General features: G+C 38.2%; 1 protein-coding gene across 1 annotated transcript in view; it reads left to right on the top strand.

Moving 5' to 3' along the window:
* TMC1 (transmembrane channel like 1) overlaps positions 1 to 17,724 on the top strand; it is a 188,278-nt gene that overhangs the window by 138,464 nt on the left and 32,090 nt on the right. Inside the window, exons 12-14 of the mRNA XM_063080407.1 lie at positions 2,262 to 2,441; positions 2,566 to 2,727; positions 13,963 to 14,091. Coding sequence (XP_062936477.1) covers positions 2,262 to 2,441; positions 2,566 to 2,727; positions 13,963 to 14,091 — 471 coding nt within the window. The remainder of the gene's footprint in view (positions 1 to 2,261; positions 2,442 to 2,565; positions 2,728 to 13,962; positions 14,092 to 17,724) is intronic.

Here is a 17,724-nt window from a genome sequence, read left to right as displayed (position 1 = left end):
TTCTTATCTCCTGGCTGTTCAACACCCTTATGATTATATTATTAGGCAAAATCAGGTCAGAACCTGAGAGTCTTGACTTCAAGTCCAAAATTCTTTCCGTGACCCTATGTGGCTTTCTTTGTAGATCCCATGTCTGTCATTGAAAGATCTTTGCCTGAATCTTTTTAAGCAGCTACAATGAAGCTCCTGGTTCCTATATTTATCTCACTGGAAACATTCAGACTACCTCCCCACCCTTGGGCAAGCCTGGGCTTCCCTCTGTTTTTCACTAGAAGCCTAACTACACATCTCCCTCTTCTCCCCTGCCTTTCTTCCTCTTCTTCCAAATGAGGAGAGCCAGAGCTTTGCCAGGAATTAGGTATTATAACTGTTACGTGCCTTCAGAGTGTCTGCCCATTTAGTGGGTAAGAGAAAGGAGGTTAGAGGTAGATATTTAGAATCAGGAAATCATGGGTAATGAGGTGTTGCTAGGACCTGTTCCATTTCATAAAATGTTCATGAATTCGGCATAAAATGTGACATGAATTTGGACATTTTTAAAGTACATACAGATTTAGGCTGTGGGAAGTGTAGACTTCCCACATTGAAACTTCTGCAGATCCTTGTAAACCAAAAAGCATAAGATAAGTCTTCATAAGCACAGAATCTCCTAGAAAAATCTTAAACAGCAAATGGTATAATCTACTTACCAAAAAAAGTCTTCAAATAAAAACATTCTTGGCATTGAGAAGCAGTAACAATAGAGATGGGAGCCATACGTTTAAGAGACTATAATATCATAGACATTTCGTGGAAACTGCAAAATATAAACCATTAGGTAGAGGGATTTTATTTATTTAAAACAAAGGAACACCTCAAAGCATTTACTAAGTGTGCTTTCAAAATTCTCTTACAATTTTAATAGTATATATGGACAAAATTATCATGCAGCTTTGATCCAAGGTTTATAATGATCATATTTTCGTATAAATAAGCCATATTAAATAATGGGTAGTTGGTTAGGTTAACATTAAAATAATCACTCTTTGTAAGAAACTGTTCAACATCAATTTTAGGGGATCCCTGAGCCCTAGAGGCCAATGAAGGTAATAATGAAGATTCATGAATAACTTTACAAATCCGATGAAAACAAATTTAAATTTACCTTATATAATAATCTGACAAGTTTTTATATTAGGCTGAAATAATATTATAGTAATTTTATGATGTCATGATGAGTTTTTGATCCTGATGGTCATACTTACCTAAAGTTCTTAACAAAAATGAAAAAGAAATATTAGCAATTGTTTTCTGAATATAATCTAGTAGTCACAATTATTCAAAACATGGAGTCCACAGGGAAAATAGAAAATATTTTGGTAGTGATAATTTGAGCCAGATATTTGGAAAAGACAGTCACCAGAATTACCTGAAATCTTTTTTCCCCATTACAAAATTATTGGATGTTCTGGATTCTTTTCTTTGACCTAATATAGTCTAATAATACAATCATAAGGGTGTTGAACAGCCAGGAGATAAGAACTACTCATTTCCCACATTTCACATTTCCATTCCCTCTCTGTCTCTCTCTCTGCTTCTGTCTCTCTCTGTCTCTCTTTCTCTCCCGTCCCCTGCATCATTCTCTTACCTTAATCATTATGGATCTTTCATTTTTAAGCTTTCCTATCTTGGCTTTTGTAACATTATGCCATGTACTCTCCATTTGTTTCTCTAATGTACTCTGTTTTCTTTGCTAAAACTCATTCCATTTCCCCCCCGCTAAAATTTGGCATTCCCCAAGATTCAGTATTTAGTTCTGAGCCCATCTCAGGGAGTTCATCCATTGTAACTGCTTCAACTAGTCCATATGCTGATAATTGTCTAGTTAGTATTTCCTGTTTGAACCTCATCCTCAAGCAGATCATTTTCCATTTCCTTTGGAAATCTTGTGAAGTGCATCACCGTATCAGAACCAGGTACCCTGTAGAACACTATGTGTTCTCTGGGTAAGGAGCAGTGTAACTTTCAACCCTCACTATCCCAGGAAACAGACTGTGACTACTGGTACTTACACAAGCTCACAACATGTACACCTTGAGAGTGAGTTGAATTTTGTCTTTGTTGTTTTATTGAGATCAAATTTAAAAATGCATAAAAATAATCTTCTTTAGTCTTACAAAAGATCACAGGAAGCTAGCTGAGAATCTTCTAAAATTCTGGAGGAAAGCAGTAATAATTGCCAAGCACCATTGACCCAGTGCCTCCCTTGTGTCTCCTTGTAGATGAACATGGTTATGTCCCTTCTGGGGATGTTCTGTCCAACACTGTTTGACTTATTTGCTGAATTGGAAGACTACCATCCCCTCATTGCTCTGAAATGGCTGCTGGGACGCATTTTTGCTCTTCTTCTGGGCAACTTGTATGTATTTATTCTTGCCTTGATGGATGAGATTAACAACAAGGTAAGCCTGGTGTCTGGATTGTCCTTGGCATCAGCATGTTGTTAAATACCCAGTCTCATGATCACCAGAAATGCCTTTGAAAACTGTGTTTTCTTCATTTTGTCTCCGTCTCTGTGCTTCCTAGATCGAAGAGGAGAAGCTAGTAAAGGCCAACATTACTCTGTGGGAAGCCAACATGATCAAGGCCTACAATGCGTCCCTCTCTGGAAATAGCACTGGGCCGCCCTTTTTTGTTCACCCTGCAGATGTACCTCGGGGACCCTGCTGGGAAACAATGGTGGGACAGGTAATGCCATCAACAGAAATGCATGGCAATTAGTAGATTGAAAAAAGAGTAGAGTCAATATTTCTTCAATGAATGGCCTATTTTTTTTTTATTGCTTATTAATAGAAACATCTAAGACATATTGAATGTTTAGTGTGTGCGGGCTCTGAATTTCATATATACTATTTCACGCAATCCTCACACCCGTCCCTTGGGGTAAGTACCATTTGTATGCCCCTTTCACGGTTGCATGCAAAGAAAGGATGCTTTAAAATGGCGTGAGAAGATGTTTGCTATCTATTTGTGTTACAATAAAGCACTTAGATTTAGAGACTGGCCCAATTGAATATTTTAATGGAAGTCTATTTAGTGTTATCTGTTGGCTATAAAACAAAACAGAACAAAAAGCAAAACTGGATTCTTCTGGGAGCAAACACTAATTTTAGTAATACCAATTTTTGTCAAGTAATTTTACTTTAAGAGATAAAAGAAATACTATTTTAAGTGTTTTGTTTTCATGATGATTTTGTAAATGATAGCAGTCCAATACTAGTGGTATTTTATCAGAGAAAAGAAATAATGATTAATATGGCTTTCTGTCCAATAAGGAAAACCAAACCAAACAAAAACAACAAAAAAACTTCAGGTCTCTTATTTCTATACAGATCCAGTTTATATTTTGAAAGGCTATAATTTGATCTTTTTAGAACTAACATTCATTATGTGCATTTCATAAACTGATTTTGGGATTTAGTTCGTCACTGAGAACAGAAAATTTTAAATATGTCATAGTGCTTCTGTTAGACAGCACTATTAGACAGGAGCTGAGTTTCAGCAGTACTGTAGTCTTTGGTGAATTATTTAAACATTTTCACTATGTTGTTATTTTTTGTAAAATAAAAGAAAAATGGAAGAATTAGAGATATTCTTACAAAGCTAATATGGTTTAAACCAATGTATATATCATTAGACATCATCAGCCTCAATCAGATGGCCATCAGACTACCCAATCAATTGTGATTTTAATTGTGGAAAAAAATAAGTTAAATGTATATAATGCTAGGAAAAGATCATTGAAGACTGAGTACAGAAAGTATAGTATAATTTTTTTAAAAAATTGTATTTTGTCAATATACAACGTGGCTGATTACTGTGCCCATTACCGAAACCTCCCTCTCTCCTCCCTCCCAACAATGTCCTTTCTGTTCACTTGTCATATCAACTTCAAGGGATTGTAATTGTTGTGTCTTCTTCCCTCTCCCCTGTACCAGGTTGTTGGTGTATTTATTTATTTATTTTTAGCTCCCACCAATAAGTGAGAACATGTGGTATTTCTCTTTCTGTGCCTGACTTGTTTCTCTTAATATAATTCTTTCTAGGTCCATCCATGTTGTTGCAAATGACAGTATTTCATTCTTTTTTATAGCAGAGTAGTATTCCATTGTGTAGACATACCACATTTTCCGTATCCACTCATCTGATGATGGACATTTGGGCTGGTTCCAACTCTTGGCTATTGTAAAGAGTGCTGCGATGAACATTGGGGAACAGGTATACCTTTGACTTGATGATTTCCATTCCTCTGGGTATATTCCCAGCAGTGGGATAGCTGGGTCATATGGTAGATCTATCTGCAATTGTTTGAGGAACCTCCATACCATTTTCCATAGAGGCTGCACCATTTTGCAGTCCCACCAACAATGTATGAGAGTTCCTTTTTCTCCGCAACCTCACCAGCATTTATCATTCTCAGTCTTTTGGATATTAGCCATCCTAACTGGGGAGAGATGGTATCTCAGTGTGGTTTTGATTTGCAATTCCCAAATGCTGAGTGATGTTGAACATTTTTTCATGTATCTGTTGGCCATTCATATATCGTCCTTTGAGAAATGCCTATTTAGCTCTTTTGCCCATTTTTTAATTGGGTTCCTTGTTTTTTTTTTTTCTTGTAAAGTTGTTTCAGTTCCTTGTATATTCTGGATATTAATCCTGTGTCAGATGTATATTTTGCAAATATTCTCTTCCACTCTGTTGGTTGTCTTTTAACTCTGTTAATTGTTTCTTTTGTGGTGCAGAAGCTTTTTAGTTTGATATAATCCCATTTGTTTATTTTTCCTTTGGTTGCCCATGCTTTTGGAGTCATATTCATGAAGTCTGTGCCCAGTCCTACTTCCTGAAGTGTTTCTCCTATGTTTTCTTTGAGAAGTTTCATTGTTTCAGGGTGTATATTTAATTCTTTAATCCATTTTGAGTTGATTTTAGTATATGGTGAGAGGTAAGGGTCTAGTTTCATTCTCCCGCATACGGATATCCAGTTATCCCAGCACCATTTGCTGAAGAGGCAGTCTCTTCCCCAGTGAATAGGCTTGGTGCATTTGTCAGAGATCAGATGGCTGTAGGTGTGTGGGTTGATTTCTGGATTCTCTATTCTATTCCATTGGTCAGTGTGTCTGTTTTTATGCCAGTACCATGCTATTTTGGTTATTATAGCTTTGTAGTATAGTTTAAAGTCAGGTAGTGTTATGCCTACAGCTTTATTTATTTATTTATTTTTTGCTCAGAATTGCTTTGGCTATGTGTGGTCTTTTGTTATTCCATATAAATGTGTTGATAGTTTTTTCCAGAGAAAAATGTCATCGGAATTTTGATGGGGACTGCATTGAATTTGTATATCACTTTGGGTAGTATGGATATTTTCACAATGTTCATTCTTCCAATCCAAGAGCATCGGATATCTTTCCATCTTCTTGTGTCCTCTTTTATTTCTCTTAGCAGTGGTTTGTAGTTCTCATTATACTGATTTTTCACATCCTTGGTTAACTCAATTCCTAAGTATTTTATTTTTTTGGTGGCTACTGTAAACAGGCAAGCTTTCTTGATATCTCTTTCTGAATGTTCACTATTGGAGAATAGAAATGCTACTGATTTTTGTGTGTTGATTTTGTATCCTGCTACTTTGCTGAAATCATTTATCAACTCCAAGAGTTTTTTTGTAGAGGCTTCAGGCTGTTCGATATATAGGATCGTGTTATCTGCAAAGAGGGACAGTTTGACTTCATCTTTTCCAATCTGGATGCCCTTTATTTCCTTATCTCCTCTGATTGTTCTCGCTAGTACTTCCAACACTATGTCGGATAGAAGTGGTGAGAGTGGGCATCCTTGTCTACTTCCTGTTCTTAAAGGAAAAGCTTTTAGCTTTTCCCCATTCAAGATGATATTGGAAGTGGGTTTATCATATATGGCTTAATTGTGTTGAGATACTTTCCATCTATACCTTACTTATAGAGAGTCTTTATCATGAATGAGTGTTGAATTTTATCAAATTCTTTTTCAGCATCCATGGAGATAATCATATGGTCCCTGTGTTTGATTTTATTGATATGGTGTATCACATTTATTGATTTGCATATGCTGAACCAATCTTGCATCCATGGGATGAATCCTACTTGATCATGGTGTATAATTTTGCATATGTGTTGCTGTATTCTGTTAGGTAGTATTTTATTGAGGATTTTTGCATCTATATTCATCAAGGATATTGGACTGTAGTTTTCTTTTTTAGTTGTATCTTTACCTGGTTTTGGTATCAGGGTGATGTTTGCTTCATAGAATGAGTTTGGGAAAATTGCCTCTGTTTCAATCTTTTGGAATAGTTTGTAGAGAATTGGTGTCAATTCCTCTTTGAATGTTTGGTGGAATTCTGCTGGGAATCCATCTGTTCCTGGGCTTTTCTTTGTTGGGAGCCTTCTGATAACAGCTTCAATCTCTTTTATTGTTATTGGTCTGTTCAGATTTTTTACATCTTCTTGGCTCAGTTTTGGTAGCTTGTGTGTGTGTCCAGAAATTTATCCATTTCCTCCAGATTTTCAAATTTGTTGGCATATAGTTGTTTATAGTAGTCTCAAACGATTCCTTGTATTTCAGATGTATCAGTTGTAATATGACCTTTTTCATTTCTAATTTTTGTTATTTGGATTGTCTCTTTTCTTTTTTTAGTTAACCGTGCTAATGATTTGTCAATTTTATTTATCTTTTCAAAAAACCAACTTTTTGATTCATTGATCTTTTGTATTGTTTTTTGGGGTTTCAATTTCATGAAGTTCTGCTCTGATTTTAATGATTTCTTTCCATCTGGTAACTTTGGGTTTGAATTGTTTTTGTTTTTCTAGTTCTTTAAGGTGAAGTGTTAGGTTGTTCACTTGCCATCTTTCCATTCTTCTGAAGTAAGCATTTAATGTGATAAATTTCCCTCTTAGTACTGCTTTTGCAATATCCCACAGGTTTTGGTATGATGTATCATTGTTTTCATTAGTTTCAATAAATTTTTTGATTTCCTTTTGATTTCTTCTTGGACTCATATGTCATTAAGTAGAATGCTGTTTAATTTCCATGTGTTTGTATAGTTTCCAGAATTTCATTTGTTATTGATTTCTAATTTTAATCCATTGTGATCTAAAAAAATACATGGGATAATTCCAATTTTTTGAATTTATTGAGACTTGATTTGTGACCTTACATGTGATCTATCCTGGAGAATGATCCATGTGCTGATGAGAAGAATGAATATTCTGAGGTTGTTGGATGGAATGTTCTGCAAACATCTGCCAAGTCCAATTGGTCTTGAGTGTTGTTTAGATCTTGTGTTTCTCTGCTGATTCTTTGCCTAGGTGATCTGTCCAATATTGATAGTGGGGTGTTCAGGTCCCCTGCTATTACGGTACTAGTGTCTATTGCCTTCTTTAGGTCTAATAGAGTTTGCTTTATAAGTCTGGCTGCTTTGACATTAGGTGCATATATATTTATGATTGTTATGTCTTCTTTTATCATTATGTAGTGGCCCTTATTGTCTCTTTTTATGGTTTTTAGTTTAAAATCTATTTTATCAGATATAAGAATAGCTACTCCAGCTCATTTTTCATTTCTGTTTGCATGGTAAATCTTTTTCCATCCTTTCACTTTAGTCTATGTGAATCTTTATAGATGAGGTGGGTCTCTTGAAGGCAGCATATAGCTGGGTCCTCCTTTTTAATCCAGTCAGCCGGTCTGTGTCTTTTGATTGGGGAATTTAATCTTTTTACATTAAGAGTTGTTATTGAAAAGTGTTAATTTACTCCTAGCATTTTATTGATTTTTGTTTGGATGTCTTAAGTGTCTTTTGTTCTTTTCTTTCTGATTTACTGTTTGTTTTCTGTATTTGTCAGTTCCTTGGGTTGTAGATAAACTTTTTTTTTTTTCTCTTCATTGTTGCCATTTTTATTTTACTAGTGGGTTTTGATTTTTCTTGAGTTTTTATGGCAGTGGTAGTTATTTTTCAGGTACCAAACCCAGTACTTCCTTGAGAATTTCTTGTAAGGGTGGTCATGTGGTAGTGAACTCCTGCAGTTTTTGTTTGTCTGAGAAATATACTATTTGCGTTTCATTTCAGAAGGATAGCCTTGTGGGGTAGAGTATTCTTGGCTGGCAATCTTTGTCTTTTAGTATTTTGAATATATCATCCCATTCCTTTCTGGCTTTTAGGGTTTGTGATGAAAAGTCTGATGTTAGTCTGATTGGGGCTCCCTTATAGGTGATTTGATGCTTCTCTCTTGCAGTTTTTAAGATTCTCTCTTTGTCTTTGAGTTTTGCCAATTTGACTATAACGTGTCTTGGAGAAGACCTTTTTGTGTTGAATACATTTGGGGATCTTTCAGCTTCCTGAATCTGAAGATATGTTTCTTTTCCTATACCTGGGAAGTTTTCTGCCACTATTTTGTTGAATATGTTTTCAATGCAATCTCCTTTTTCCTCCCCTTCTGGAATACCTATGACTCGGATATTTGAGTGCTTAAGGTTGTCTGATATGTCTCTTAGATTTTCTTCAATGTTTTTAATTATGTTTTCTTTTTTTTTTTTTGTCTGCCTGTGTTATTTTAAACAGCTGATCTTCAAGGTCAGAGGTTCTCTCTTCTGCTTTTGCAAGCCTGCTGGTTAAACTCTCTGTTGTGTTTTTTATTTCATTGAATGAATTCTTCAGCTCAGCCAACTCTGCTACATTCTTTTTCAGGGCATTGATTTCCTTGTACATTTCTTCTTTCAGGTCCTGTATACTTTCCCTCATTTCATTGTGTTGTCTAGCTGAGTTTTCTTGCATCTCATTTAGTTTCCTTAGAATTATCACTCAAAATTCCTTGTCAGATATTTCAAGGGCTTCTTGTTCTATAGGAGTTAGAGTTTGTGAGTTATTACCCTTTGGTGGTGTACTTTCTTGATTTTTCATATTTCTGGTATCTTTCCTCTGATTTTTAGTCATTGTGGCAGGGGATTCCACGGCCCACTGGTTTGACACTGTTGTCTGGCTAGGATGCTGCTGGGGCTGCCAATTTGGTATGGCTGTCTCAGTGTCTGCTTAGTGCCCACTAGTGCCTCAGGTGCATGGTTGCCTTGGGTCTTGGGCCTCTCTGGGGAGGCGCCTCTCTGGTCATCATGCACTCAGCCAGGCTGGGCATGGAGTCGGGGGGCAGTGGCAAGGCCTACCTGCTGGGTTGCACGCTGGCACTGCAGGGCACGTAGTCTCCACGGATCTTGGGCCTCTCTGAATGGCATGCACTAGGCCGGGCTGGGGATGGAGTCAAGCAGTGGCGACATGGCCTACCTGCTGGGTTGTGCACTGGCATCGCAGGGCACGTGGTCTCCACAGATCTTGGGCTTCTCCAGGTGGGCACCTCTCTGATCAGCATGCACTCGCCAGGGCTGGGGATGAAAGTATGGTATAGATAAGGATGTTTGTTTTACTTTATTTTTTAAGCTTTCAGGGACCCATCTTTCCTAGTTAGTTGTATGTTATTAATATTTGATTTTCAGATCACATTTCATACATGTTTACAGAAATAGATTATGTATGAAATAATAAATATAATAAAATGAAATAAAAGTTGTTTGCACTTAGCAGAGAGGTGCTTGTGATTCAGGGTATGGTAGAGAGAATAACAACCCTCCAAAGTTGACTACAATCTAATCCCTGGAACCTATGACTATGTCACATTATATGGAAAAATGGACTTTGCAGATGTGATTAATTTAAGAATCTTGGAGTGGAAAAATTATCCTAAATTATGGGAGTGTTCCTAATAAAATCTTAAAGGTCTTTATAAATGGGAGACAAAAGGGTCAAAATCCTAAAACTGATATATGACAACAGAACTAGAGGATGTGCTTTAAAGATGGAGAAAGGAGCCATGAGTCAGGGAATTCAGGGAGCCTCCAGAAGCTGGAAAAGGCAAGGAAGCAGATTTTCCTCCCATGTCCGCACTTTGATTTTAGATTTCTGACTTCCAGAACTGTGAGAAAATAAATTTGCATTATTTTAATCCACTAGATTTGTGGTTATTTGTTACAGCAACCACATAGGAAATGAATACACGTGATACATGGGTTTCTATGTCTCAAGGCTCTGTGAAGTGAAGTATGGTCATGGCGTTAAACAGAGTCAAGTTTTATCACATTTAAGCTGCTTCTTAAATCTTCAGCCCAAGATTAAAGAAATGAAATGATAGATAATACAGTGTTCACAAACTCCAAGAATTTGAGATGTTCTCTTCTGTACATCCTAGAATGCAGGCTGTCATGAGGACTAAGAAACCTACCTGTTAGCAGACACTTATTGAACAGGATTAATAGAGTTAGCTGTAAAGAATAAGATCTGGGCTGGGTACTTCTTGGGAGGAGGAATGGATCAATTAGATATGAATGCCAGTGCAATCTAGGAGAATATTTATGTTTCTCATGCAGAAGCTTCTGTGAAATTCCCACACATACTGACATAAAATAAAGGAGTAGCCATTTATTTAGTTCTGCCTCTTGAAAGCCCCTGGACCATGGTGCTTGTCTTGTCTTTTTTTTTTTTTTAAAATTAAATTTTATTTGTAGTGGTTTTTCTTTCTTCATCATTTTTCCTTACTGCCCTTTGTAGTTGGATTTCCCCCTTCTCTTTTATCTTTTTCCAAATGGGCATTACGCACTTGTGGGAAATTCTGCAGGAGCTGACCTGGGGAAGGGGTTACGGTTCTGAATGGAATGTGAATGAGGCAGGTGGAATCCTGATGATGAACGTGGATGAGAAGATTGGATGGCATCCCTAAAATGAGCTGGAGGAGCTGGGCCACTATTTGGGGGATTCCCTTTACTTGAAAATGATTCTTCTTATGATACATGAACATTTTAAAATTTTAATATGATTTTTGAATCCTCTTCAAGTATTGCATGTGAAAGTTAGGTCACTGGTTGGGGAAGCATAGAATTTCAACCACTGGGATGACCTAACTTTCACAATGGGAAGATGCGGAGGATTTCCAAACCACTCTGAAATTTTCTCGTACCTGAGCAAGTCTTCCAGACCTCGCATTGGAAACCTAAATATCTCTCATAGCCTACCTCTAACTGGTCCTAGTTACTAGCATCTGAAGTCAACACTGCCAGGGCAAAGGAAAGGAGAATAAGAGTAGGGAAGCGTTAAAGTTATGTCCAGAAATAACCCCAGGAATCCTATCACTCATTCATTCATTCATACTTTTTGGGTGCTAAATGCCAGGCATTGTGCTAAATACCGAAGATATAATACAATGGGGAAGAAATCATTGTAAATTTACAATGGCAACAAAGCACCACAAGGATGAAATGCACGCACTCAGGACTTTTCATAGGGAGCTTACCCTTGTCAGGGAGATGAGGGAAGAGTCCCTAAGTTAGTGATGTGATGGTGCATGTTAGAGGCCATAAACTTCGTCAAAAGCTGAGGTGCGGAACCCCGTGCAGCAAACACCTGCACGCGCCGCCGCCTGACGGCCTCTAGATGGCGCTGCGCGCGTGTTCTCCCCGTCCCCCGGAGGGGCTCTGCTGTCACCGCAGGGAGCAGACTCAGCACCTACCTGTGCTGCATCCTTGACTAACGGGACAGGGCAGCCGGCGGGGACGTACGACCCGTTCTGTTTCTTAAGTGGACGACTCTGAGGCTAATTCTAATACGTCCTCTGAAGTGGGTCCCCAGCAGGATCAAGACTCACTTGCCCCAGCAGGGACAGCTTTTAACTTTGTTTGGGGAAGGCTTTCTCTCGTCTGCTGCTTCACTCTTCCGCCTCCCCACGCCTGCTCTTTGAGGTCCCTCCCCAAAATATACGACTGCTGACAAGCCCTTGCCACACGTGCTACTGTAAAGTTTCAATATAATTTTTTGGTTTTGTTTTTATTGTACGGGTATTTATTTTACCACTAACTTCTATTTATGGCAGATGATCTATTCCATTTATAATAGTAACAATTATTATTATTATTTATTTATTTTTATTTCTATGACCAGTAAGGGGATCGCAACCCTCGGCACCGTGTGGTCTGCACCATGCTCAGCCCGTGAGTGCACCGGCCATCCCTCTATAGGATCCGAACCCGCGGCCTTGGCTCTCCCAGCGCCGCACTCTCCAGAGTGAGCCACGGGGCTGGCCCCAACAATTGTTATTTTTAAAAATACACTGCATAAAAGTTTTAAAAGATCAGATAAACGATATTTCAGATGGTACTTGGACGTGGCGGGGACCAAGGTGGTGCACGACTGCCCGGAGCTTAGGAAGCGCTGCCCTGAAGCACGAGCCTGGAACTTAACAAAAGACGACTGCTAGTCCAATGTCCTTTGCCCTCTGGGACAATTATTCCTCACTAGTTATTTGAGGGGAGACCATAGAGGTGGCTAGAAATAAAAACCAAAGGCTTTCATATTATGGAAAAGCTCTAGTATTTCTGACAAAATATGTCTTATTAGACATTCAGTGTCTTTAGCTTTAGGGCACAAATTATTGAGAAGAGACAGAAAGGGAAAAGCAGAAGTGAAATATCATGATAAAAAGTTATAATTATATGTGGCTAGTCTTATATTTATTGATTATCATCCTAGGAGTTTGAAGAGGAAATAGTGAACTTTCTCCTCTATTCCCCAGCCACACACTTTACACATTAATTCAAGCCCATATCAGTCAGGGAACCAGTTTCTCACTTTCCAGACTTTTTCTCTGCACATCCATATACATAATATGCACATACATACATACAAATATGTATTGTATATATACAGAGAATATTTTCTTAACAAATAAGTTCATACCACATATGCAATTTTGTAAACTTTTAGAAAACTTATTTTCTGTAAGGACATAGTACTTTAACATGTTTTAAACAATTTTATTGAGATATAACTTACACACCCTGCAGTTCACCCATTAAAAGTGTACAATTCCATGGGTTCTAGTATATTCACATACTTGCATGTCCTTCACCATCTATCACCACAATAGCATTTTATTTAAGGGCTCACAATATTCTGTTGTGTGGTACCCATTTTGTAGAATTTAATTAACGTTTTCCTGAGCGTATTTGAATTTATTCTGATTTTTATCCAGAAGAAGCAATACTTTCGTAGATGTAAATATAGATTTGTGCACTTGAGCGAATATTGATACTTTCTAAAAGTGGATTTCCTTGATCAAGTTTCAAGCATTTTAAAATGTGGTGAATTTTGACAGATTTCTCCCCGACATTGTGCCAGTTTAACTATTTCATCAGTTTATGCCAGTGCCTGTTTTATCACACTCTCACCAGAATGGAGAAGCACAGATTTTAACATATTTATTGCTCTGTGAGGCAACAACTCATTGTTTTAATGTGTATTTTTATTATGTGGGGTTTAAGTATTTTTCAATGTTTTAATGGATTGTTTGTATATGTTTTTTTATGAAATTTTCACTTGCGCTTTTTGCCAGCTTTTTCTTTATTGAATTGCCTATTTATTTTTACATTGATTTATACAAGTTTTTAATGTGTTAGGATTATGTTTTTAATGTGTTTTTAATATGTCTAACCCTTTATTGTATATGTTGCAAGTACTTTTTCCACGTTTGTCTTTTAACTTTGTAAATAGTGCTATTTGCCACATAAAACTTTCAAATTTCTGTGTGGTCAGTATTTTTCCATCTGCTTTTGGTTCTTGTGTTATGCTTATAAAATTTCTCAGTAAGAAGACTTGTGATATGCTGAATGGGAAATCATTATTTTTAGACTAATAAAACAGGGGTGAAACATTTTTTATTTACTATATATGCCAAATTACTTTTTGCTTTTACCATTAACTGCATTCTTCAAGTCAACAATTTTTTAGAAAAATGGCAAATTTAATGCCAACACTAGGACCATTTGAAGACAGAAATGTGGGTTTTAATACAGATAATATCTCAACAGGAATTTGTGCGGCTGACTGTTTCTGATGTTCTGACCACCTATGTCACAATCCTCATCGGGGACTTTCTCAGGGCATGTTTTGTGAGGTTTTGCAATTACTGCTGGTGCTGGGATTTAGAATATGGATATGTAAGTATGATATTAATTTTTCTCTGATCAGATTTTTCCTTTGTGATTCATCTTTTATATACACTATGCAAGAGGATGTCACCTTCGGGTTCAGGGGGTGGGATCACCTGTTTAGAAGTCAATAAATGGAGACCAGTGAGTACAGTTATAATTCAGAGGAGGTCCGACTTGAGTCTCACGGTTTACAACATTCTAGTAAAATTAGCAGAGGTTGGCTAAAGCAATGGTCCTCAACCGGTCAGTTAAAATGTTGAACTCAGTAAATCTTGGCCCCTCAGTCAGCCTCCCCATGAAACCTGCTGGCATTTTTAGATGCAGGGCAAGATGGCTAGTATGAACTGCATATCCTACTAATTCCTTTGAATTCTACTAAACTCCCAGATAATTATCATGTGACAGTCACTGCACAGTAGACTGGGAGATAAAAGGTTGCGTAAATATGTACTTGCTTCACAAAGCTCACAGTCTAATAAGAGCTTACAGAGACACAAGCAGGGAGCTGTGGAAGTTTCAAGGAACCCCCAGTTTGCTGACAGGGCTCTGGCAAGTGGTGTAGCTGAATTCTGGCAGGGGTGGCTTTTCCTGAAACAATGGCACAGGTTTCATAGAACCCTATTGGTCCTGACTTTATTGCCAGCTTCCCCTCTGTGCTCAACCCTAAGATTCCCCACAAAGTTTGTGGGCAGTAGCACAGCACACGTGACTCTGTGGTCTAATACACCGCCAAGTGTCTACTGTCCCTCTTTTGCAACTGAAACTGGCTCCAGTCATCCCAGGAAATACAGCCTAAGGGGTTGATAGTACTTTATTCGTTTGCTTAAAATCCTTCAGTGGCTTCCTAAGAACTTAGAATGATTTCCATATCCCTTTCTAGAGCCTTCGATACCCTATATGATCTGCTGGTTTTCTTTCTATCTGAGCTCATCTGCTACCACTTTTGCTCTTGCTTCATAAAGTCCACAAACATGGGCTTCTTCTTTCTGCTCCAGCACAACATAGTCCTTGTATTTGCACTAGCTGTTTCTCCCTCAAGGGGTGCCGCTAATCTAGACCTTGGCATGGCTGATTCCTTCTTGTCACTAAGAACTCAGTTAATGTGTCACCTCTTTAGACCTCTGCTCTGACCATCCAATCTAATGGAGCCCAGCAGGCCATGTCTATTTCAACATGCTGTTTTATTTAATTCATAAGATGTGCAACAATTTGACATTTCCTTTTAAAATGTGCTAAAGTCCAAGGGATTGACTGCTCTTGTCTCTTACCCATAGAACCTTACCTGGATCATTCTAGGACACTTGCTAATTTCTGCTGCAGATGCAGGTTGCTATGGGTTTAATTGTTGTCCCCCTCCAAAAAGACACATCAAAGTCCCAACCCCTAGTAGCTCAGAATGTGACCTTATTTAGAAATAAGGCAATTGCGGATGTAATTGATGAGGGCACACTGGAATATGGTGGGCCTGTAATCCAATATGACTGGTATCCTTAAAAGAATATGGCCATGTGAAGACAGACACACAGGGTCTGTGTGGTGACAAAGGTCGGATTTGGAGTTATATAGCTGCAAGCCAAGGAGCATCAAGAATTTCCAGAAAATTGCCCAACGATAGAATGAGGCAAGGAAGGATTCCCCAACAGGATTCAGAGAGAGCATGGTCCTACCTGACACCTTGATTTCAGACTTATAGCCTCTAAAACTGTGAGAGAATAAATTTCTGTTGTTTTAAGGCAAAAAAAAAAAAAAAATGCTTATTGTCTGTCTCCTTCTGTTAGAATGAAAACTCGATTGAAACAGAGCCCCTGGCCTCTGTTATTTGAACTATGCTAGTCTCATGGAAGAGGTTACGTATTGCTGGCTTATTGAAAGTTGAGCCTGCACATTCTAGCACCATCGAGGCAGCACTGTCTATTGACAGAACTCTGCCTTCTTCCAGGGATGTGTCCATGAAATCAGTTCTGGCTTAGTGTTCTTGAGCCAGTGATATTTCTCTCCACACCAGAAGGAATATCCTTTTTTTTTTAAAAAAAATAAATAAATAAAGATGACCGGTAAGAGGATCTTAACCCTTGACTTGGTGTTGTCAGCACTACGCTCTCCCAAGTGAGTGAACCGGCCATCCCTGTATATAGGGATCTGAACCCATGGCCTTAGTTTTATTCAGCACCACACTCTCCTGAGTGAGCCACAGGCTGGCCCTAGAAGGAATATCCTTTACAACTGATCTCTCATCTGTCTCATGCCCTTTAGTCTCTGGAAAAGTCCTATGTTCAGGACACTTTTCAAGACTCCAGGCTAGAGCCTCTGCCTGGCTATCTGACTTTGAGATGGTGTCTTTTATGAGGTCATCTCTTTCAGCCTCACTGAAAGTGCCTACTTAGACGAGCCAGAAACAGTTAGGTAATGCTCTTTGGTGAATGACAGTGAGGTAATGCTATAATAGATCCAGGATGCCATAGTGCTGCTTTCCCATTCCTTGCTATGAGGTATTCAGCTGGCTTGGTTTCATTTCTATTTTTTTTTTCCTGATTCAGCTCTTCTGAGGCAGACATAAAAATTGCCATTTCTTTCTTAGGCCATTGCTTGGCTTTTGCCTGCCTTTTATCCCTTGCTGCTTTCTTCTTAAGTGGTAGAAAATTTGACTGCAAATATGAAGTCAATATTACATGACCTGGATGCATAAAAGCTGTAATTAAATGACTCTAATGTATTATTTACTGAGTGCTGACAGGGCTGTTGGGTTAGTACAAAGTACAGGAAAAAAGGCAAGTTGCTGTTTTAGGTCATAGAGAATTTTCTTCTGTGTTACCTTTGGAAGGTTTTTTGGAGAAGAGCTCAGAATCAAAACAAGTTTTAAAACATTAATGTTGGATGATGGATCTTTGATGTGGATCTTATTATCAGTAACCTACCAAGTGGAAGGTTTACCCAGTTGATTGCCTAATGGGTGCAACCATTATGAGGAAGCCTCTGTGCTGGGTGATAAAAGAATGTGGGGATGTAGGTGTCAGCCTGCTGAGAGGTTACAAACTTGGGCTTGCAGGATAGACTCAAGCTAGAAGATATTTTTTTGTTTGGTCTGCCCAGAGTTGTTGTTGCTTGTTTTTGCTTTTTATGAGCTAATATTTAAAAACTGGGAGATTTTATATGAAAACCTGACTTTCTTGCTTTTCATGACATATTGGAAGGCCTGGTAACTTTAGACTCATATTCCCACTAAGGAGAATTGGTTGGAAGAGAAACCACTGACCTCTGCAGTTGGGATATTCATTCATCAGTTCCTCCCACTCTTAACTACCCTTTTATCTTGGGAGCTCCCAATATCCGTAAAGGACAAAAAGGTAAATGTCAAAGGAAAAATTAATTGCTATGGTACTTTGGAAGAGAGAGAGGGAGAGAGAGGCATTCTTCCCTAGAAATGTTGAGACATTATGTAGAAGGAGGCATTTGATTCAGGTCTTCAGTGATGATCTAGATTTCAAGAGATGGAAAAAAGCATTCCCTGTGGAGGGATGAATGTAAGACAGGGCCCGGGAGCTGGAAAGTGTGGGCAGTGTGGGTATAGATGTGGAAACCTAAAATGGGGCCCTTTTGGAGGAGAAAAGGCAGGTGAGACTGTTTCTGTGCTATTCTCCT

Source organism: Cynocephalus volans, chromosome 16, assembly GCF_027409185.1.
Source record: "Cynocephalus volans isolate mCynVol1 chromosome 16, mCynVol1.pri, whole genome shotgun sequence".
Classification (NCBI taxonomy): domain Eukaryota; kingdom Metazoa; phylum Chordata; class Mammalia; order Dermoptera; family Cynocephalidae; genus Cynocephalus; species Cynocephalus volans.
The sequence above is the reverse complement of the archived record's forward strand: the minus strand, read 5'-3'. Positions and strand labels throughout refer to the sequence as shown.